The 23,228-nt window shown below is 53.4% G+C and overlaps 1 protein-coding gene across 1 annotated transcript in view; it reads left to right on the top strand.

Annotated features, from left to right (window-relative positions):
• Positions 1-2,601: 2,601 nt before the first annotated feature.
• The window catches only part of Arhgef17 (Rho guanine nucleotide exchange factor 17), a 57,444-nt gene continuing 36,817 nt past the window's right edge, over positions 2,602-23,228 (top strand). The window contains exon 1 of the mRNA XM_038339155.1: positions 2,602-6,155. Within this exon, the coding sequence (XP_038195083.1) occupies positions 2,994-6,155 (3,162 nt within the window). The 5' untranslated portion in view covers positions 2,602-2,993. The remainder of the gene's footprint in view (positions 6,156-23,228) is intronic.

Here is a 23,228-nt window from a genome sequence, read left to right as displayed (position 1 = left end):
ACCTCCAAGGGTTACCTGCGGAGTGAGCGACTAGCCAGGGTGCCCATCCATTCTTCACAGATGAGAGGCCTCGGGTCACAGACACCCTCATGGCATCTTACAATTCTCCATAACTCCAGCTCCAAGAAACCCGGGACACATACAGGCAAGCAAAAACTCCCATACACATAAAGCAAAATAAAAAGAGTCCGGAGTAAGATGCCACTCTACCTAGCCAAGATCCTTAAATATTCTCTGTTCTCACAAGTGGGGCCAGAGGCCAGGCTAGCGTACTATAGCCAAATAAAGGTGGCAGGGCCTGTGGTTTGAGTCTCCATTTCTCTCCATCAGCTTGCCCATTCATGGGATGAAGACCTGTCTCAGAAGGGTCCCGCAGGCAAGATTTCCCAGTGTGTAGGCCTGGAAAAGCACACACTCCAGAGACGGGGCTGCTGATGGGCCGGAGAGTGACTACCAAGCATTCCCAAAGGTCTAGGACTGATCCCATACAACAAAAGAAAAGAACACATCACGCCATAGGAACCGTCATTATGGAGGGGTTCAGTGACTCCATACACACCTGAACTTGTTTGGGGGAAACCTGACCCAAAGGCAGTTGAGGCCCAGAGAAGCATGGAGGTTTATTCATTATCACCAAGCAAGGTAGAGCAGAGAGGCACAGACCTGGCAGGGATCTCTTCCTTGCCCACTAATTTGCCAATGGTGAGGACAAGATTTACCCCACATACCCTTTGAGGCAGAACTGAGATAAAATTGGGTAAGGGAATAGCAGGAGAAGGCTGATCTCAACTCAGAAGGGTGGTCTCCACACCTGGGCGGTCCAGAAGAAAGATGAATAGCTTCTTACCCTGAGGTTGTCTGAGCAGCAAGTGCTCCTAGGGTCCTGCTAAAAGCGGCCCTCCCTTATTCCTCAGCCAGCATTCTGCTCTCTCCACATTGTTACTGCCGCTGAGTATCTGAGTGCTGATACGGCCTTGGGGTTGGTTGGGTAAAGCCAGCACCATTGACCTTAACTGCTTATGAGGCAAGCGTGGGAGGAATAGGGCTTCCACATAACAGAGCTGAAGGAGTTTGTCTTCTGTTCCCAAGGAGGCTGAGCTCTGCCTACAGCCCACTGACAGAGAGGCTGAGCTGCTGGGGACAGACCCTCCTTCTCCATCAAGATCTGAAGCCAGGGAAAGCTTTCTGAAGGAGTGTGAGGATTGCAGTCCTTAAAGTCTGAATCTGAGCCACACATTTGAGCTGCCCTTTCCCTCCGACTTCTGCAATGCCATTATTACTTCTTCAATAGCATTTATCCCCAAGAAGGGTAGCTTGAGAATTAAATAAAATACATAAAATATTGCCCGTACGTCCTAGGCAGTCCATATATTCTCACTCATTTAGATGTAGAGTCCTACATTTAAACCGTCTGTGCAAAGAGAGACCTGCTTCTGTTGAAGCAGATAAGGGTGGGAAGAAGTTGACGCCCCAGTAACCAAAACAACCAAAACAATTTTAGACTTGCCAGACTGCAGCAGAGGTAGGAGGGAAGTTCTAGGGTAGATCATTGTTGAAGCAATAGAGACCTACACCTTCCTGGTCTGGAGGGCGGAGGGTGGAGCAGCCGCAGGTAGGAGTATAGGTTTGGTGGTTTGAGGGCGTTCCCGTCCAACTCCTTTTGTGCAGAAAGGGCAGAGTGCTTTGCAAAGTAGGGGGGCCGGGGAACGCCTGAAAGCAAGTGAAACAAACCTTCCTAACTCTGGATGAGGTTTTATCTCTACAGAGCTTGGAAGGAGCGGAGAATCCGGCCCGCAGAGGGCGCAAAAGCCACGTACCCCGACCGCAGGGAGAAGGGGGAGGCGGGGTGTAGAGATAAGCGCTGCCAGGATTTAAAGGGTAGGTGCGGGGCGTGGCACTTAGGAAAATGGAGGGGGGAGTTATGTGTAGTAGTCTTGAGAGGTGGGAATTCTAGAATAGCATTGGGTGGGTTAAGGGACTGTCAGAGATGGACAGGCCACAGGGAGGTGGGATATAGGTGGAGCGTTTGAGCGCGGGGCGGAACATGGGCGTGGTGCAGCCGGATTCGCCGCTGAAGGGTGGGTAATGGGCGTGGTCTGAGCAAGGTGGGGCGCCTCGAGCTCTCGGGAGGGCCTGCCCCGCCCACGTCTCCCTGGGTCCCACCTCTTTCCCGGCCAGAAGAGTTTCTGCGTGTACCTGAGTATCGGTGTGTACTAGAGTCTGTGCTTCTTGGGTTGCCATGTTGGAGCCCCTCTTGCAAAGGTTCCCCGTGAAAGAGGCTGAACTGCGTTCTGCGGAGTTGTCCACTCTCTGAGCTCCCGTGTATCCGAACGAGTCCCCGGGGAGGATCAGCCCGCAGCTTTCCCGATGGAATCCTCTAGAGGGTCGTTTAAGTCTACAAATGTTCAATCATCTCGTTTCTCCTTCGGCTCCTCCCCGATTCCCTTCCCCCACAGTGTTCCCAGCCGCGCGCGCTCCCGGAGACCACCCCCTCTTTTAGGCGCCAGGCGCCAGGCCCCGCCCCCCGCCCCCTTTCCTCCGCCTCAAAGTTTATTTGCAACAAAAGGGGGCAGAGAGCGAGCAGTCTAGGGGGAGGGAGAGGGAGCTGGAGCGGGAGCTTGTGGAGGTGGGGGGGAGAGGCAGGCCCGCCGCCGGGCTTTGCAGTCGGACTTTGTGAGCAGGAAGCAAGCCTTGGCCCCTCGCCGGCCGGGCCGCGATGCCCCTGTCTGCTCCCGCAGAGGCAAGGGCTGGGCCTGGGGTCGCAGCTGGGGCGAGAGGGGCCGCCCAGGATGAAGCCGCTGCTGTCCGCAGCCGCAGAAACTTGATCCTCGATTGATAAACCTCTGCTTAGTTCTCCGCACCCTCCTATCCAGCCGCCGCACGCCGTGGGTGCCGGATCCAGGCTCTCGGACAGTGGCCCCTGCGGGCCCTCGGAGCGGGGCTGCAAGGGGGGGGGGTGGCCGCGGGGCCCCGAGGCCAGCCCCCCCGGAGTGATGGCGGAAGGGTCACCTCGGCCCGCACTTTATCGCAGCGTCTCGTTCAAACTGCTGGAGCGCTGGAGCGGCGGACCGGGGCCGAGGGAAGAAGAGGACGCAGACACCCCTGAGTTACGGCGCCGAGCTTCGTGCCGGCCAGCTGCAGCAGTCCCGGGCCAGCCCTCCCGGCGCGTGTCCAAGCTGGCGTCGGGGCACCCGGCCGCCCCCGCGCAGCCGCGCCCGCTCCGCAGCCTCTCGCCATCGGTGCGCCAGCTGTCCCGGCGCTTCGACGCGGTGCGTTTGGACGACGATTCCGCTGGTACTCGGGACGAGGGTTGCTACCCTGGCACGACAGAAGAAGCCCCTGAAAGCACTGACCGTGGGGCCTGGCCCAGCGTCACCGAGATGCGCAAACTCTTTGGCGGCCCGAGCTCCAGGCGACCCAGTGTGGACTCTGAGGCCCTGGGAACGAACAGCCCCAACGGAGCTTCGTGGGAGCCCCCAGTTCGCGAGCCCCGGCAGCCTCCGACGCCACCTCCTCGTACGTGCTTCCCTCTGGGTGGCCTGCATTCGGCGGTGCCGCTGTCCGGGCCGGGGATCGAGGGGTGGCGACGTCGGCAGCAGCAGCAACAGGAGCGAGCGCTGCGTCCAGCGGATGGTTTACATTCTTGGCATAGCTTCTCTCAACCGCAGGCCGGGGCCCGGACCTCCGCCTCCTCCTCCATTACCTCCTCCTATCCTGTCAGCCGCAGCCAGGGTGCTAGTTCCAGCGAGGAGGAAGAGGAGGGACCGCAGCCACAACTTGGGCCTCAGAGTTCAGCTTACCTCGGCGGCCACTCTTCGGGCAGTGACGAAGACGCAGACGGTGAGGATGGCCGTCGCTGGAAAAGGAGAGGGTTCAGGCCTGGAAGCTCTCTATTGGTTCATGGCTGTAGCCAGGACAGTGGCGAGCTAAATTCGGGCGGTTTGGGATCAGCAGGGGGTGTCAAGAGCCTCGAAACTCCGAGGTCTCCAAGAACCTCTATGGAAGAGGCACTCCGGGAGTGGGGTACTGGCACGCAGCATTACGTTCCAGGTCCCCAAGAGAGCTTAAGGCCTATGTCTGACACTGGGGGAGCACCTTTCCGTGTGGCTAAGGTGAGCTTTCCTGCGTACCTGGCCAGCCCGGGTGGTTCCCGAGGTAGTAGTCGCTATTCTAGTACTGAGACCCTCAAGGATGATGAGCTATGGTCTAGCCGCAGTTCTGTGAGCTGGGGAGTGTACCGCTCCCCAAGTTTTGGAACCGGAGAAGGGCTCCTTCTGCGTCCCCAGACTAGGTCCCGCAGTAAGGGACCTGTAGGCACCACCAGGCCACCGAGAGATGGAGGATTGGAGCTAGATAAGAACCGACAGCGCAAGTCACTCTCAAATCCAGATATCGCCTCCGAGACCCTGACGCTGCTGAGTTTTCTGCGTTCAGACCTTTCAGAGCTAAGGGTTCGAAAGCCCAGCGGCAGCCCTGGGAATAGCCCCCTAGACAGCAGAGACTCACCATCAGTGGATAGGCCAGTGGAGCAACTTGAGTCCTTACCGTCCCAAAGTCCAGCATCACTCACCACTCGACCCACCCTCAAGGACCTGACAGCTACCCTGCGCAGGGCAAAGTCATTCAGCTGCTCAGAGAAGCCCATGGCCGGAAGAGTGCTCCGCACCAGTGCCTTGAAGCCCAGCTCCTCAGAGCTCCTACTGGCAGGCCCTGGGGCAGAGGAGGACCCATTGACACTCGTGGTCCAGGATCAGTATGTGCAGGAGGCCCGTCAGGTTTTTGAGAAGATACAGCGCATGGGTGCACAGCAGGATGATGGAAGCTATGTCAGTCCTAGAAGCCCTGATTGGACGGGTGACATGACCCAAGGGCAGCGGTCTCAGGAGGAGCTCTCTGGCGCGGAGTCCAGCCTGACAGATGAAGGCATTGGGGCAGACCCGGAGCCTCTTCGTGCTGCCTTTTGCAGCCTAGATCCTGCAGGGGTATGGCGACCTCTTTCCTCAACCTCAACTCAGACAAACCGTGGATCTGGGACAGAAGACAGTCTGGGTGGGAGGGCTCTTGTGTCTCCTGAGAACCCTCCAACACCAGGTGCCCTCCGCAGGAGACGCAAACTCCTACCCTCGGGTCCTAGTGGAACTGAACTAAGCAACGGGGAGGCAAGCGAGGCCTACAGATCCTTGAGTGATCCTATTCCACAGCGTCACCAGGTTGCCACCTCTGAGGAGCCCTCTGGGTTCTCTGTGGACAGCAACCTTCTGGGCTCGCTGAGCTCTAAGACAGGGCTTCCAGCGACCCCAACTATAGATGAGGGCCTGACCAGTGGCCTCAGTGACTGGTCTGTGGTTAGTGAAGAGAACAAAGACTATCAGGAAGTCATTCAGAGTATTGTTCAGGAACCTGGTGCCTTGGGGCGTATGGGAGAAGACAGGATTGCTGGCAAGACCCCTAAGAAGAAATCTCTGAGTGACCCTAGTCGCCGTGGGGAGCTGACTGGTCCTGAATTTGAGGGCCCAGGAGGGGAGCCCATTCGAGAAGTGGAAACCATGCTGCCTCCATCCAGCAGTGAACCTATTCTTGCAGAGCATTGGGTGGAGCCAGAAGACCCTGGTCCTGCCAGGGGCAGGGCACAGTCGGAGAGGGCCCTCCCTGCCCCACCTGCCTCCTCTACTGCCCACCATGACTTAGTCCGTCTTGACCCCAAACTGGCCAATGTTCTCTCCCCTCGGCTCACCTGCCGAGGTTCCAAGAAGCGCCCAGTCCGGAGCAGTCACCAGGAGCTCCGGAGAGCGGAGGACAACCAGAACCAAACTGGTAGCCTGACACAGATCCAGTCTTCCTCCAAACATGTTCGCCATGCCAGTGTGCCCGCTACCTTCACACCTATTGTGGTGCCTGAGCCTGCGACTTCTGTGGGACCAGAGCCTGTGGGCTTCCCTGCTAGAGCTCTGCCCGCATTGCAGGCACCATCACTTGAAGAGGCCACTAAGAAGTACATGCTGACCCTTCACTCCGGTGACGTTCCCGCCCCGGATCCTGTGGAGTTACCCTTGCCTCCCTCTGCACCACCGTCTGCTGAGACCAAGCCCTTTGGGGCTGCCAGAGCTCCAGATGAGCCTGTCCCAGCCAACAAGTGCTGTAGCAAGCCACAAGTGGTAAGTCTTTTGGAGACATTTGACAGCAGCTTTTGTGTCTTCTCAGTGGGCAGATGTCCAGGTACTGAAGAGGGGGCTGCTAGTGTCAAAAGATCTGTCTGCCCCAGGGTGTTCTGGTGGTGGCTGCAGAGATCCTTGGGATGTGCTGTGCTGATCTCATCCGAGGTCACATTTAATCTGCTCTTTTAAGTCTGCATTAGAGAGGCAGTGGCCTTACTTTATGAAGCAGAAGAGGATCTCGGGTCATGTTCTAGTTTTCTGACATTGGCCTTTCTTGTGACTTAACCTTCCCCATCTGTAAAACTGGGTCTGGGGGAATGCAGACAAAGCAGCTTCCACCCAGGTGCTATTGTGCAGAGGTGGGAGAGTCTGTTTGGTGAATTTGGGACCCCTCAGAGGCCTGCCGGGTTGAGTCAGGGTGGATGGTCTGGCCCTGCAGGCCCTTCATCCGCCGGCCTGCATCTGTTCACCTTCCTACTTCTTTCCCATTGAGACCTCAGGGTCTTGTTCCCACCCCCCACAAAGCTCTCATTTCTATTATCTTGCCTCAGCTATGCCTGGATTTTGGCTATGGGTTCATATTGGCTCCAGGCAACACCTACCCTGGCATGGGAGTGTTGCAATTAGATTTGCAGCTCTGGGCTGCAAGCTGAGCTCAGGATTGGCCTGGGATTATGTCAACTGTGGCCTGTCTCAGCTCCCACTGTGTGCTGACTTCAGAAGCTGGGAAACCCTACACCCTAGACTAATTTGGTCACTTGGCTTCTCAGAGCTCTTCAGGGCCCCTCTAACTCCCTATCTTTGTTTCTCTCCCCTCCTTTCTGCTTCCTCTGTTTCAGCTTTGCTCTTCCTTACACATGTGGCTGGGATGGACAGACGGGGAGTGGGCAGAGGGGACATTTGGATCTGGCTTTTCTTCTTAGACCCCGTTAGGGGAGCCTGAGCACCAGTTCTGTGCTTGGAGCATGGGGGATGGGACCCCCAGCTTCCTTTTTCAGGTAATGCTTTCCTGTGGGAGTTGAGGGGCAACCAAAAAATTTGGGAGCCTGGGGAGCAGGCACTGAGGCCAAAGAGGAAGAGTTTTACAGGTCTGGCTTCCGCCCCCTTCACATTCTCCGATGACCCCGCCCCTCCTGGGAGCTATGATGTGGAGCAGTCCTCTCATACAGAGGCTCCTCCTGTCCCTGAAAGAGACTTTCTGACATCTTAGCTTCCCCTAAGGAAAGAGAAGGGTGAGTCTGTAATTAGAGGAGCCAGCTGGACTGGAGATCCCCAGGACCTGTCCCATCCCTGTTATGTGGATTGCTTTCCCTTTCTGTAAAATCGAGATAGTGGACTCTGCCCAGAAGGCTCTGTAGGTGGGTGGTAGTGTGTCCATTCCCTTACTGGGAGCACAAGAGGCCTGAACAGGCTCTGCTGCCTCGGCTGCTTCTCAGTGACCAGGCTTGGCTTCCTCCTCCCTGACTGCTCCTAAGTACAAGTCTCAGTGTCACCTAGTGGACTTTATTAGACTCAGAAAACATTTGCCATGCCTCATTCCCCATCCCCTCATTAAGTCTGGAAGTTCCATCTGCTACCGTAAATTTTCTCTTGCTATCCCTTTCCTTCTGGCTTCACAAAGATGGGGAACAGCTGTCCCCTCCCCACTTGCTGCTGTCTTCTCTTGAGCAGACAGTGTTCCCTTGTCTCAGGCTTGGGGCTGCAGTCATGAACCCTGTCACACAGGTGGTGTGGCTTGGTCTGCAGAATAAAGAGGGGACGAGAGAGGAATTGCCTTGTTCTGCCTATGGAGCATAAACCAGTGTAAAGTGCTAAGAGGAGATAACTGTGGTCTCAGGGAACCCCAGGCTGAGTCCCTCACACTCAGCCATCTCCCCACATTGTGAGGAGGCAGGGAGTCTCAAGAGTCCCGGGCACTGCTTAGCCTCTGACTCTATCTGGACCTGGACAGTCAAGTTTAGGACTTGGTTGTCCTATCTTTGCACTGGAGACCTGGACAGTCATCTTTAGGACTTAGTTGTCCCATCTTTGCACTGGGGACCTGGACAGTCATCTTTAGGACTTAGTTGTCCCATCTTTGCACTGGGGACCTGGACAGTCATCTTTAGGACTTAGTTGTCTCATCTTTGCATTGGGGAATTGGGCAGTCTGATTTTTGAGGCTCTGTATGTAGGAGGGGCTCATTCTGCAGCCTGTCTGAGGGGATGAAGCAGGGAGAGTATGCCTAGAGGGGAGAGTCTGCTCTCTGTATACTGTGAATGAGGGGCAGCTCAGCTAATGTGTCACTGAGTGTGTTGCGTGGGCCTTCCTAATTCTCCTATTCCAGGCCTTTTTTTCCCAGTTGGGTCCATAGTTGCCATTATGTTGTCCATGGACCGCCCTTTGCACCAGGCTTCAGAGAATTCTTACATGGTTTATTTTTTCTGCCCCTTGACGCTTGTACCATCTATAGCCCAGAAACAGGAAGTGTCTTGTCTCTGAGATTGTAGATGCTGAATTCATGAGACTTTGGCATTTGAAATAGCTGTGGGTGTTGTTCATTGCATGCCCATTTTATGGCAGACACTGGTGATTTCTTGTGTGAAAGATTGTTGGGGTTACCCTGAATCCTAGTTTATCAGTGCCTTAAAGAAAATGGATCAAGGGGTTGTTCCCAGTTTCCAGTGTAACTGGCCTGCCATCTGAAAAGGGGCATAAGTCAGGGACAGTTGGGCTTCACTCACGTGCCCCATTGTGTCAGCCTGAGAGTGTTCACAGGGCCTAGTGTTGGGCAGGAAGAGCTCTGAGACCCAGAGAAGAGAATGCGGAGTCCAAGGTCACACAATAAGGCCAGGCAGAGCTGGATCCAAGCCCTGAGCCACTGGACTTCTTCCTCTCCCACTCACCAGCAGCCCTGACACCCCACCCCACCCCAGCTGCCCTGCTGCCCCTGCCTTCTGCAGGCCTGCCCTGCAGTTCTCCCCACTGCTCCTGTCTGCCTGTCTCCCCATGACAGGGACTTGCAGAGACAAGTTTCCCTCCTGCCCCTCCTTTACTCTTTGCTGTGATTCTTTTTCCCCCATGCAAACTGCTTCCATGGGGAGGAGATGAGTGGTTAGGACATTTGGAATTCTGAGCAGTACCAAATATCTATAATTAATGTCACCCAGCAGGAGGGCAGGACGGGGGAGTACAGGCAAAATGGTTGTCCCTTTCAGGGCTTATCCCCGGCCCTGCCTTCTTCCCTAGGACACTGTGGTACTGGGGGAAAGGGGCTGCTCTCCAGGAATGAGTTCACCCAGCAGGAAAGAGTTATGGGAGGGAACAGAGTTGAGTGTGATAATTTCCAGCCCAACATTTCTGGGACCAGCTGGATTTGAGACGCTGCAGCTAATCCTGTCCTCAGCCCCCACTCCCAATATAGGGATTTGTCCTTCCTTCTTCCCTCCCTCCCATCCAATTGCTAGGACTGCACATGGTACACAGCAGTGGGTGGAGCCATCCCCGTGCAGCCTGGGAGCTGAAGCACTCAACTGAGAATCTAGAAGCAATAAGGTCTTAAAGGAGCTCAGATGTTAGTCTGCATGCTGGCAGGGGAGGCTCCCAGGAGGCTGCTTCAGCCTGCATCAAGGCCTGGAAAGCTGGGGGAAGGAAGGGGATGGCATGCACAGAGACTGGAAGGAGGCCTTCCCGGCAGGTCGTGGCAGTAAAAGCTTGGTTTTAGCATCCATGCACTGAACAGATGAAAGACGACAGCTCAGAGGCCTGCTCTTACGGACCTTCCAGACTGGTGAAGACGCATGTCTGCAAAAGAGGACACTGTCAGGGAACAGAAAGTTCAGGGGAGAAAAATAGAACAGGGTAAAGAATTGGAGATGACAGGCTGGGGCACTATTTTAGATCATGTGGTCTGGAGAGGCCTGTGAGAGGACGTGATAACACCTGATGCCCAGAAGAACTGAGGGAGGGAGTCAGATAGCTGGGGTGTGGGGTTGTGGGAAGAAAGAACAGGAAATACCAGGGCCGTGGGACGAGGAATGGACATTGGGGAGTGTAGATAGACCTGAGTGGTAGGAGGTCAGCGAGCAGAAGTCAGCCAGGGGGAGGACTTGGCATCGACCTGAAGTGAGAGCTCTGAGTAAAATAGCGACCCAAGCTGCTGTGTGGGGCTTGCAGGGCCCAGCGTGGAAGCAGTAGAGCGAGTCAGGAGGCCACAGAAGTAAGCAATGATGCTAGGCTAGGCTAGCAGAGACGCAGAGGAGGCTGTTTCAGCTGAAGCCCTAAGAGTCTAGACATCTAGCACCCAAGTGAACAAGCTGCTGCTACCTACTGGAGGTGGTGATGCACAATTTTTATCCCAGCTCTTGGGAGGCACAGACAGGCAGATCTCTGTGAGTTCGAGACCACCCTGGTCTACATACATAGTGAGTCCCAGGCTATGCAGGGCTATAGAGTAAGACCCTGTTTCAAAGAAATAAAAGATACTACTACCATGTACTCCAGAGGCTGTGAGAGGGGTCATGGAGGAGGGTGAGATGACAGAGCTACCTACTGCCCTGTGGGGGCTTAGCTCAAAGACTAGAGAGGAGAACCTTGGGCCCCACTGTGGCCCCTCCCAGCTCTGACTTGTGACTTCTGGAACAGGGAGCTTGTGCCACAGCAGCCCTGGCCCTCCCATCTAATCTCAGGCTTAGTGAGGTAAAGAAGCAGGCTTGGAGCCAGCAAGGTTTTGTCCAGGGCCCAGGACTCACGAGTAATCTGGCCCTAGGTGTCCTGTCTCCAGGTCATACACTGGTCCCAGAATTCCCAGTGAGTCAAGTTGGCAGAGCTGGTGGTGGCAGTCAGGGGAAGGGGGAGCTTGTGTTTCCCAGAAAGACTCGTAAGCCTGGCACATTCATTGGGAAATGTGCCCAGAAAGCTTGGCGCCTTGCTGGCAGACTCTCAAATGGGGGCCCTAGGTCCTCTGGGAAGCATGAACTACTCAGAGATGATATCCTCTCCCACAGGAGTTGATGCCCCCACCACCTCTCAAGCCTCTGGGGCCTCACATGGGTGAACAAAGGCAGAAGGACAGTGTCAGGCTGCTGGGCTTTGAGCCCCAGTTCATGATGTACAGATTGTTTGAGCCCCGAAATGACCCCCCAGTAACTGTAGGATTCAGTAGGGGTGACCTGGAAGAATACAGGGAGGTCTGCAGGGAGTTAGGAGGCCAGGGATGCAGCCGAACCTTACCCCTTCCCTCCTGTGAGGCCTTAAAGATTCACATACACTTGGAGCCACAAGTGCTTTCGTGGCCTTGAGCCTTGAGCTGTTGGGGCTGCAGCAGCTGGTCTGGGCAAGAGCATCTCTTGCAGACCAGGAAGGACTAGCAGTCTGGGTCCTAGGCTCCTGAGGACTCTGCTCCACTCATTCATTAGCTGCTACTCTTGGCTTCCCCTGCCACAGAAAGAAGGGTCTTTTCTCGTAATGGGGCAGGCCATGGTGCTTTCTCTGAGGAGGTCTGTCCTTCAAATAGTGATGTTTCTGTGTACAGAACACTAAAACTTCTAACTCAGCTTGGGGAAAACACTCTTTTTTATTAAGGGCCTTTAAATTTTTTATTTTTTGTGTATTAGCGTTTTGTTTGCATGTATGTATATACTCCACGTGCACATTTGATGCCCAAAGAAGCCGGTAGAGGGTGCTGTGTCCCCTGGAATTGATGTTATGAATTGTGAGTCACCATGTGGGTGCCTGAAACTGAACCTGGGTCCTCTGCTAGAGCAAAAAGTGCTCTTAACCACTGCACTATTTCTCCAGCCCAAATCAGCAGACTTTAAAACCATCCCTCTGCATGGAGAGGGTGAGGGGGCTACAGTGGGACTTGAGGTGGGGAAGCCTTGGGCTGCTGTGGGGCAGCTAGAGTAACAGGTCATTACATTTTATAGTTCCTGAGGTTGGAAGCCTGATGTGGGACTCCCTGAGCTAAAATCCAGGTGCTAACAGGGTTGCTTTCTTTGGGTTTAAGGGAAAACCAGTATCCTTGCCTTTTCCAGGTACTGGTGGGTGCTGGTACTCCTTGGTTTGTTGCCTCTTCCTCAATTTTAGAGCCAGCAGCATGGCATCTTCAAACCTGTCTCACCCAGACCTTCTTTTCTGCCTTCCTCCCTAAGGACTCTGTGATTACATCAGCCCCCCAACCGCTGGGTAACCCAGGACCCTAATGGCACTTGCAAAGTCCCTCTTGCCTTGTAAGACGCCATATTCACCAAGTTCTGGAGATTGGAACATAGCATTTTGGGGGGACTATTATTTTGCCTATATCACAGTTAAATAAGGACCAGGCTATCTGCTTTTGAGATCTAAGACCCTCTGTAGATGCTGGTCCTAGGGATGCCTCAGGCCTGCTGCATTTAATTCTGCCTTTACTTCTTTCCTTGCTTCTTTGGCATCTATCCACGCAGCAAGTCCACACTGAACCATTGCTGGCCAGTGGGGACACACAGGGAAGGTTTGGATTCAGGAACATTTGTCAAAGGCCCTAGTCCCTGACTTAGGTGGACTTCAAAGGAAGACTGAGCCGAGGCCTGGAAGGGCAGGGACAAATGTGTCAGTGGGTCCTTTAGGACTAGGCTTGGCCTCTACAGGTGGCTAGCCTAAAGTTTACTGATCAGACATTGAAGTAAAGTATCGACCAAGGGGGACAGTTGGCTGAAGAGCTCAGAGCCAGGGAAAACAGGGAAGGTGGGAGCCTTGGGAGGGAGCAGAAGCCATGTCTGGACCAGATTGTCTTCACTAAGGGCAGAACTGAGAGCTGGGAAGCAGATAAAAAGATGAGAGCTACGTGCTGGAGATCTTGGCTTCATCCTGAGAGCTAGCCTGTGGTAGGAATCAAGACAAGCACTTCAGAATTTCCCCAGTGTAAGAGATGGGGCAAGGTCCATTCCATGATGCTTTATTGCTAAGATTAAGTGACATCATTCAAGAGGTTTGCTACCTAGTAATGCCCAAGAATGTCAGTTCCACCAGACTGGCAGGGTTGCTCAGGAGTTAGAGGTGCTTGTCACCAAGCCTGACAAGCCGACTCTGATCTCTAGAACTCACATTGTAGGAGAGAACCAACTTCTGTAACTTACCTGCCTCCAGACCTACATAGATGCTGTGTGTTGTGCACATGCACATACACAAACAGATAAATATAATAATCTTTAAAAAGCAATCTTAATCCCTCCCTCCCTTTGAGCCTGAGATTCTGTGATTCAGCCGTGAAACAGAAGACAGAGCTCTAGATGGGAGACCACATCAGCTCAGCAACCTAGATGTTTGGAGTTTGGGGAGAAGGAAGAGGGACCAGCCTGCAGAGATGCCCATGGCCTCTTCTCTCTGGCTCTCCCTGTTTTGTTCCCACCAGCCCCAAGGACAGCTTGGATGTCTAAGCAAAGTGTGGGAGGCAGGGCCGAGCCAAAGCCCTCTCTGGGTCAGCCACCCAGGCCCCAGGGGCTCGGACCCTGTTCTTCCTTTCCTGGGCCCAGAGCCCACGTGCCTGGTGGGCCATCTTTGCCTTGCTTGCTGGGTGATATTTAGCAATGTTAATATTTAACATTGGGCTTCAACTGTGAGTCTCAGTTTCTTGCTCTGTAAGATGGAGTTACAGAGGAATTATGAGGACAAAAAGGTAAGGTTCACAAGCCCTTCAGCCCAGGACCTCGGAGCTAGACAGCTCTCAGTGACCATCACCACTCCCCCCTCCTCAAGAACCCAGGGGCCTCTTAATTTGATTTTGTTGGTTGATGTAAGATTAATGTCCTTTGTCTTGAGATTCTGGGGCCAGTGGGAAGCCTGGAGGACCGAGGCAGGGGAGCAAGTGCAAGATTGGTGTCAGTTTCCTGTTTATTGGTTCCCAGGGGGTGACAGGCCCTGCTCTCTGCAGCCCTGTGGAGCAGAGGAGAGGAGACCATGCTCCTGGCTGCCAGCCAGCCCCAGAGCGGAGTCTCTTGGGACTGCCGAGACCCCATTCCTCCACCTCTGGACAAACATTCAGTTCTTTCCCAGGACGGGGCACTGGAGGTTAAGGAACAGATGTGGAAGGGAGGGAAAGATGAGAATGACCCTCCCCCTAATAAAAGCCCTGCGAACTGAACTCCATCTTTCTTGGCTGCTGGTTTTGGTTCTGGTTCTGGTACATGGTTGGCTCCCTGAGTGGGTGTATTGAGACTCCTGGCGGACCAGGAGGCCAGAAGGAAGAAAAGGAGGGCTAGGGCCTTGGGTTCTGGGCTCGCCTGTCGGCAAAGACTCCAGACACCTCTAGACACCGGCCTTGTCCTCTCACCACCCCCTGCCCCTGCTTTATTAAGAAAGTGAAACTCCTGACACCCAGTGATGATGAAGCAGACTCAGTAGTCTTCTCTGTGGTTCCCACCATTGCTCCAGCCCAGCCAGTGGATGTGGAGGGGAGTCACTGAGAGTTCTAGAGGGGAAGCGATATGGTTCACTGCCATTTGGGGGAACTAGTCTTGGCCAGAGCAGGAAAAGAAAGCCATTATATGTGTCCAAGGTCAACATTGCGTGACCCGCAAATGGAGAGAGACTGTATGTGCAGAGACCAGCTCAAAGGCCTTGGGTGCTGAGTCCCACCCTAGGCAGTACAAGCTATGGAGCACACATTGATGCTTCATGATGGTGCTCCGTGACGTTAAGACTGGGTGGCGTGATGAGCTCAGGAGTGCGGGATGTACCAAAAGAGGACTGTGTGCAGAGAGAGTTTGGAGGTCCAATCTGAGGGTTTCAGTTTAGGCTTCGAAGCTCTGTGAGAAGCTGGGATAAGGGAGTGGGACTCCTTCCTTTACCTGAGTCAGAAATGGCGGCAGGGGGGCAAGAGGAAGGGTGAGTCATGCCCCTTCTCCCAGTCAGAGCTTCTCTTTGCTTTCTGGAAGGGTGAAGAACAAGCTTCGGGCTCCCTGCTGGTGGAAGTGCCCTGCCACTCAGAAGGGTCCCCAGGGAACAGCCAGGCTACAGCTCCAATTGGCTCTTTTGGAAAAGGCCTGATGAAGGGAGCATGGGGGGGTGGTGCAGGGGAGTGGCGCGGGCTGACTTGTCCCATTCACTCTGGTCCAGGCCAGGTCATCCTGCCTCAGTTTTCCTGTCTGTGAGGTGAGGAAATCCCAGATATGTTTCTTAATATTCAGGCTCTCAAGAGGTGGGGGGTAGAGTAAGCAGTGTGGGGATTAGTAGGCAGCCTGGAAGCATTAGCCACAGTGGGGCCTGAGGTCAAAGCTAAGAAGTTTGTTTCCTGACCCCAGCAGTGCTGGACTGTGGCCCTAAGGAATCCTTGGGAGAGGTCTGGGTAGAGAATAAAGGGAGAAGAATGACTTGGATTTGGTGCTTGACTTGAGCCTGTCTCCCCATCAGATGCCTAAGACCCCTGCTTGCTCCTTGATGCTTAGATGACCCTCTCCTCCACCCTTGCCTGGACCAGCCACTTCCAGGCCTCTCCCCACGGCCAGCCCAACAGGGGCGTTGCCTGGGGCGGGTGCGGAATTTCCAAGGGAATGGCTAAATTCAGCCCAGCTAAAAATAGCCCAAGGCTTAGCCCCAAGCTAGAAAAGGAGGAGGAGGAGGAAGAGGAGAAGGAGGAAGAGGAAGAGGAGAAGGAGGAAGAAGAAGAGGAGGAGGAGGAGGAAGTGGAGGAGGAGGAGGAGAGGCCAGACTAACCCCTAGCTATCTTCTTGTCCCACAGACATCATCACCTGGGTCTGGGCCTCTTGTGACCTCCCAGACATCTCTTCTTCCTCTTTACTCCACAGGCCTTCTCTCTCCTGAGGCTTCTCCCCAATGAACCCCTGTCCTTCACCTGCTCTAGTTCCTCTGTCTTGTGCTATGTTCTGTATGTCTCCCTGCCCTGGACGGGGAAGAGCCCCCTGTGTTCCTCGGCTTCCGTCTCTTGTGTCCTGCACCAGGACCCACAGCTACAGCACCTATGCCCCGCTTGCCGGGCAATACACGTCGATGTCCTGGGGCAAGAAAATGTGAGTGGGAGCCCTGGACCACCCAGTGACGTAGTGCCCTTGCCAGACCCTGCTGTTCCTGGTACACAATGGAACTCCAGTCAACATTTATTTATAAATCAATGGTGTGGGAAGGCCTGAGGAAGCCAGCAGAGCCCTGCCCTGGATCTACTTGTTCCCAAGCTTCCCTAAGCTCCCCTATACCTATGCAAGCCTTATATTCACTCTGGGGGAAAAGGAAGTGAAAACTGGCACAAGGGCCGTAGGGGCATGGTGGCAATCAGACCCTGAGGCTAGAAAAGATAAGATACCTAGTCCAGGTCTCAGAAACCACGGGTGGTGGGATTTATAACCTAAACTGGCCTCATTTCAAGGCTGGGGAGTGCATTTTCTCAGATCCACAGTAGCTGACTGTGAGCTCAGGTCAAGGTGTTCCTTGGGTTCCTGACATCAGGACTGCCATTACCATGGTGAGCAAAGGCTGTGGCAGCCACATCCACTGGACTCACAGTCCATGGTCCCAGCAGAAAAGCTTGCCACGCGTTTGACCAGATACAGTTCTGAGCACTTCTGTTCTTTTTAAAATTAACTTTATATTCAATGCTGGGGATCTAGCTAGGTCTCCGGCAGGCTAGCCAAGTGCTCCAATCACTAGGTTACGTCCTCAGTTTGATGGAGCACTTTATATGTATTTGCTGAGTCCTCTCACTGGTCCTGTGGGTAGCAGGGACCATCACTCTGTGTGAGTGCATGGCACTGCGAATAGGCTGGGACAGCTGAGTAGCCTCACAGCCCTAGAACCCTGGCATCTGAAGGTGTTCATTGGGTTCCTGACTTCAGGACTGCCATTACCATGGTGAGCAAAGGACGTGGCAGCCACGTCCACTGGACTCACAGTCCACGGTACCCGGAACCAGCACAAAGCAATTGCTTAGTCAGTATTAGTGAATGGCTCCTCTGCGCTGACAGGCTGGTTCCAGGCCGCAGGAAGAATGTGCTCAGGAGGTTGGGAAGGTGCCGATATAGCTAGGAAGAGGAGTGGGTCTGCCTGGCAGGGCTGGCGCAGTCCTGCTTTCAGTATCTGGAAAGCAGATCTCTTGGGCCATGGCCGGCGTGACTCAAATGGAGACAAAAAAACCTTCCATATTTGGATAAAGAGCCCAAAGAGGCCCAGGCCGACTCCCTCACTCAGGCCTCCTGCCCTGGCTTCTTCGGGGCCCCCAGGCCTGAGTCTGTCTTTCAATTTTAAGTCCTGGGTCCAGGCAGCCATGTGCTCCCCTCCCATCAGTCATCAGACCACCTTCTATGTGGCTAAGTCCTTCCCTTTCCTCCCCTCCCCTCCCTTCCCCTCCCCTCCCCTCTCTTTGTAGACCAGGCTGGCTTCAAGTTCACAGGGATCTGCTTGTCTCTGTCACCAGAGTGCAGGAGTTAAAGGCCTGGGCCACCACTTCGGTCTTACTCCTAACTTTTCTAATCAGTCCTGGTAATTAACTCTGGGAACAGCTTTAGGTGATAGACCTTGGGAACCTAGGTAACCATTAGAACCCAATTTAGCTGCTGTCCACTGGATGAGCCTGTGGCAATAGCTCGGACAAGAAGGGATTCCAGCTCCTAGGAACCTGAGGGCTGTGATCAAGGAGGCCAAAGCAGGTGAAGGTAGGGGAGGCTGACTTTAGGAAAGCAGGGCCACTTGGAAGGGCCAGAGGGTCTTACAAGTCAAAAGAATCCAGGGTCCTCAAAGCAAAAGGAGCTGTGAAGGCAGAGATGTAGGACGGAGCAGCCCTGGTGTGTCTGGGAGCTGTGAAAGTTCCCAGCTTGGAGCCGTGTGTAGGTGCCTCAGAGACTGAATGGCTAGGTCTGAAATTCTAGATTTGATCCAAGGCCAGTATTCGTTAGTTTTCAAAAAGAATAAAACCCTTTCTCTAGTGGAAGCTTGGCACAGTTCTATGAGGCAGGCCAGTCATTGAATTACGTAAAGACTTATTCCCTGGACCACTTCTTCTCATGCAATGCCCTAAAAATACCTTGAACTCAGGGGGAAAAGTGCTTGTTGGGGCCGGGCAGAGGTAAGCCCTGACTGAGGTGTAGAGAGCAAAGCAGGCCTGCCCATCAAAACTTGAGTTCAGTCAGCCAAGTGCTCTATGTAGGGCGCATTCTGTGTGACTAGGTCTCCAAGGGCCTGGCTGACAGCGTCCCCTTGTCCTGGGAACTCCTTCAAGCAGGTGATGATCCCTACCCAGGCCTGAGCCAACTTGGTCAGGAGGACAGCTTGTGAGTGGTGGAAGGGTCTGGGGAAGAATGAGTTGGCAGCCAGCCACACTTTTAGAGCAGGTAACCCGCCCCAGTGCGGCTCGGGGCAGGCAGTGATGACATGTTCTTTAGAAACCCAGGAATCTTGGCTTCTCTCTTGGAGGTGATTTAGGTTGGAGTCTGGAAGAACTTCGTCGAAGCTAAGAATGAATGAAAAGTATGAATGAAGGTTTCTAGGAAAAAGCCGGAGCCCAGAGGCTGGCAAACATGCGGTCCTTTAAGACATGGGCTTTGCCGTCTCAGACAGCAGCCGGTTGCACATAGCCAGGCCCCACTTCTTCAACATTGGATGAGGTCGGGTGTAGTGGCTTATCTTTATAATCCCAGAACTCTGGAGGTGGAAACAGAAGGATCAGGAATTCAGTATCATTTTAGCCTACATCTCAAGTTCAAGGCCAACCTGGGCGCTGGAGACCCTGACTGAAAAAGGGCAAAGGCTAGAGCCACGGGGCTTCCTCTTCACATCTGTTCATTTTCAGTGTGTGACTATGAGACCTTAACCTCACTGTGGTCCAGCATATGGCGTAGGTGCATGTAGAATGCGGAATATGACTGCACCTATTATAGGGTTGCTCTGAGAATTCAATGTGATAATGTCTGGAGGCTGGTCTGGAGATCAGTGGTAAACCATAAAGCGAGTTAGAAGGGGAGGAGAGTGGTGACTGGCTTGCCTGAGCAAGGACCATGGAGATGGAGAAAGTGGCTTTGAGATGGGAGTTACTGACAGTGGCCTAGAGTCAATTTTGTTAGGGGCATGGGCCGAGCTCCTCAAGGAAACTTTGAAGTCCTCCTCACAGCTACTTCTAGGAAATGAGTCCAGAGCGGGTCCAACCCTGTGGGCTCGGGTGCTCTGCCTGACTTTCATTGGGACACCCTCCCCTTGCTCTGCAGCTCCCCATTCCTAACTGGATGGGGGCCCATACTCCTTACTCTGCAAACTGGGGCCCAGAGAGGGGCATAATTGCCAGCCTCACCTTGTAAATTCTGACTCCAAAGCTTTCATCCTGGCTGGGGACTCATTTCAAAGCACCAGACTGTGGGAACTCAGTCCTAAAGCAGATAGGGATGGTGCTGTGGCCTGAAGAAGGGTTCTCACTACCTCTGCAGGAAGAGCGAAGACAGGTCTTGCTTTGCATGCAAAGGGAACTGCTGGGCTTCCTAAAGAAATGTCACCAGAGGCAGAGGCTGGGCCCTCAGTGGCAGCCAGCCACCTTGGGTTCTGTGGTTACACTAGAGACACAGCTCAGTACCAGGAAAACAGGAGACCTCCTGAGCCAGGACCGAGATCCTTTAGTCTGGGGAGCCTAGAAGTTCCTGACCAGGGTGAAGAAGGAGAGCAAGCAGGAAAAAGCTGTTCTCAGCTGAGACAAGACCTGAGCGGCCTTCCATATTCTTTTTGTACTACATAATGTTTTTACTGTGTGATTACCCAGCTGCCTGGTGCCCCACACTAAAGGGCGTGTAGCTGGGTGTAGTGCATCATGCCTGTAACTCCAGCACTCAGGAGGCCGAGGCACGAGGATAGTCTCAAATTTAATGCCAACCTGGGCTATGTAACAAAGACCGTCGCAGAACAAAACAAAAATAAAACCTGAATAAGGCTGGCCTCTGTGGGTAATAGCACTTGCTGCCACACACAGTAATCAAGTAATAATAATGTTAAAAATACGGGCTATTTTCAGGTCTTTTGCGTTATAAACTGTTTGAGGAGACAGTCCCTTGAGGGCGTGAATTGCTAAGACAATGTGATTTACATTTTGATGCTACCTCCTGACTGGTGCCCCTCACAGTAGGAAGAGGCATTTCCTCATGGCCTTCCTTACTGATCTAGACTTTTGGATAGCTGCCAGTCCGATAGGTACACTTGACATCACACTATTCTAATGCACATTTTTCTCATATGGAGCAGGATTAAGTCTCTTCTCTTCTCTCTCTCTCTCTGTCTCTCTCTCTCTATTTCTGTCTCTGTCTCTGTGTGTCTCTCTCTGTCTCTCTCTCTCTCTCTCTCTCTCTCTCTCTCTCTCTCTCTCTCTCTCTCTCTCTCTCTCTCTCTCCTCTCTCTCTCCTGGTTGCTGGTGTCTGACAGCCATTTCTAGGAATCCTTTAAACACTGGAGTGGAGGATCTCATTCTTTGAGTTAGGAGTTGCAGATGCCTTTCCCTGATCTCTCACTTGACTTTTGACTTTGTATAGGATATATTTTTGTCCTGCAGAACACCTTGCTTTTAGTGTTTGTGAATTTTAAAAAATTTGATTTGTTTGTGTGAACACATGCCAGAGTGTGCGTGTGGGAGTCAGAGGGACAACTTTGTAGCATCAGGTTCTCTCTTGTCTCCGTTGAGTGGGTTCTGGGGACCAGCAGGCTTTTGCCATAGCCGATGTTAACCACGGGGATCATCTTGCTGGCCCAGAAAGGTTTTTGTTAATTAAAATTTTAATTTAATTTTAATTTAAAATTTTAAATGTGGTCTAATTTATCAAGTTGCTATTTTCTGGCTGCTCGATTTGGAGCCCTGATTAGAAAGTCTCCCATTCCGAGGCTGTAAAACAGTTCTCTCAGGTTTTCTTCTGATGCTTCATGTGTTTTGTTTTGTTTTGTTTTACACTGCAATCTTTGATCCACATGGGCTGTATCCCATCAGGCAATGTGAATTAATGCACCAGCTCTCATTTTAGCTTCCCCCCCCCCCCCCCCGCGGCTGGTGTTTTAAGCTGAGAAGTCGCAGTTGTGTTAGCTTTCTGAGGTATGTGTGAAGGTCAGTGGGGGAGTGAGGCTGTGACTGCCCAGGGTCAGGGACAAAAGGGATGAAGAAGGAGCTGGGGTGGCACTAGAATAATTCAGTGGCATTTGGAGGTGAGGGCACAAGTTGGCTGCACGGCATTCCTAAGTTCTGTGTGCTGCCTGCCTTTGGACAAGTCCCATCCCCTCTCCAAACCTCCCGCAGCGCACCTGGATGGGGACCCTCGATGTCTCCCCACTGCTTTGGATCTGCTACTTTCTGGGACTTGGTGGAAGTACACAGAAGGCTGGTAGCAGAACTCATTGTCCTGGAGTGGGCAGGTGGGAAGGCCAAGGCGTGGGCACCTCTTTAAAAATACCCACAGCAGCCTGGCACAGCAAGCCAGGAGGGGCAGGCCCTCGACCCGCCCTCAAGATCCAGGAATGTCAAGGGTTACCCAGAGCAGACACATTATAAACTGTCTCAGGGGAGGTGACTCAGTCTAACCATAGCCATTCTTGGGGTGCCCTCTCGCCCCACCCTAAGCAGGCACCCCCATCCTCTGTGGAGGTACAGGGATGCCAAGAGTGGACAAGTCACATCTTGGAAGCTCTCCCTGCCACGGCTCTGGACTTGGCATTTGATTTTCCCTTGGAGTCCCTGGTTATCTATCAGAGGGGACAACTGGCCTTGCCCGGGCTGTCTCCTCCATCCATCAATTATAATGAAAAAGGGAGATGCTGAGGGCCATTCCTCACCCTTTTACAGAGGGGGAAACTGAGGCCATTGGAGAGGCTTTGGATTCTTGTCTCCTACTTCTTGACTTTCTGGGCTTCTGGACCCTTCTCCCTGCCCCCAGCATGGCCTATACCAACTCCCCACCCCCACTCCAGGACTTCAGTGGTCAAATTCCAGGGCTGCCATTGCTATGGCAACAGCAGTTCACAAGGCCTCTCCTCTGGGGTTTTCCACAAGGCCCTTGTCCAGAGAGGAGGCAGAAGGGCCTCCCACCCTTAGGGACTAGGGAGTCGGAGGAGGAGAAGGGAGGAGGTCAGACCCAGCTGGCTTCTCATTTATTTTCCAAACATGAAAATGGGAAAGGCAGATAGTACTGCCAGTAAATATTACACTTGTGGCACAGAGTGGGCTGGACAGAGGTGGTCATCTAGGCAGGGTATATAGAAGCCTCCCAGAAAGCCAACTTTACTTGAAGACTCACTCCATAGAAAAACCCTAGACCAAAACATTTTGGAATGGTAGATGGAGGAAGATCCTCCTGAGGTCACAGCCATCCCCTTGACCTGAGCAGTCTAAACTGGTACCCAGAGACTGGAGGGTCAGCACACCTGACCTTCCAGGCAGACCTTCCCATTGGGTAAGAAGTCCCCATAGCACCACGGGTGGGCTCCGCAGTTCTAGGAGCAGCCAGCAGGAACTGCCAGGGACTATCCTGAAAGAGGCGGAGCTGATTGTTAGACACCTGCCTTCCAAGAGTTCTGAGTCATCTTCCTGATGTAACGACACTGTCGTATTCGGAACAGCCAGTGTTTGTTGAGTGCCCTCTTGGTTCCTGGCCCTGTACTAAATAAGCACTTTACAGTCTATAGATTATAGATGAGAAAACAGGCACAGATCAAACTTCCTGAGGTCAGCCATCAAGAGAGTGTCCCTGCTGTAACCTTCTTCTCCCCAGCCCCATCCGCTGGGCCCTGCCCACGGTTGACTGCTGCTGTCTTCTTACAGGTGTGCCTGGTCTGTCTTAGTCTCTATCTTCCTCTATTTTCAAATAATGTTGAGACTTCCAGTGTGTGCATGTGAGTGCTGCTTGCTTCCTGTGCCTGAGCCCAGGATGGCACTCCGGATGGGTGTAGCCGTCCTAGCTCCTCTTCTACCCAGGATTCCCTGGGACTGGAGTCCTGTCTGTTTGGAAGATTTCAAACCCTGCCTTGTCCTCGGTGACACAGGGCCCACCCAGGAGCTTGTTTTGAGGTTAAAACCAACACCTGTGAAGGTGCTGAGCGCAGAGTGGGGATTCCTCCAGAGCTGGAACTACTGTTCTTAGATGTTTGCTGTCTTCCTGT

The sequence above is a fragment of the Arvicola amphibius genome, chromosome 1 (assembly GCF_903992535.2).
Source record: "Arvicola amphibius chromosome 1, mArvAmp1.2, whole genome shotgun sequence".
Classification (NCBI taxonomy): Eukaryota; Metazoa; Chordata; class Mammalia; order Rodentia; family Cricetidae; genus Arvicola; species Arvicola amphibius.
Note: the sequence above shows the minus strand (reverse complement) of the source record. Positions and strands in the feature narration are given on the sequence as shown.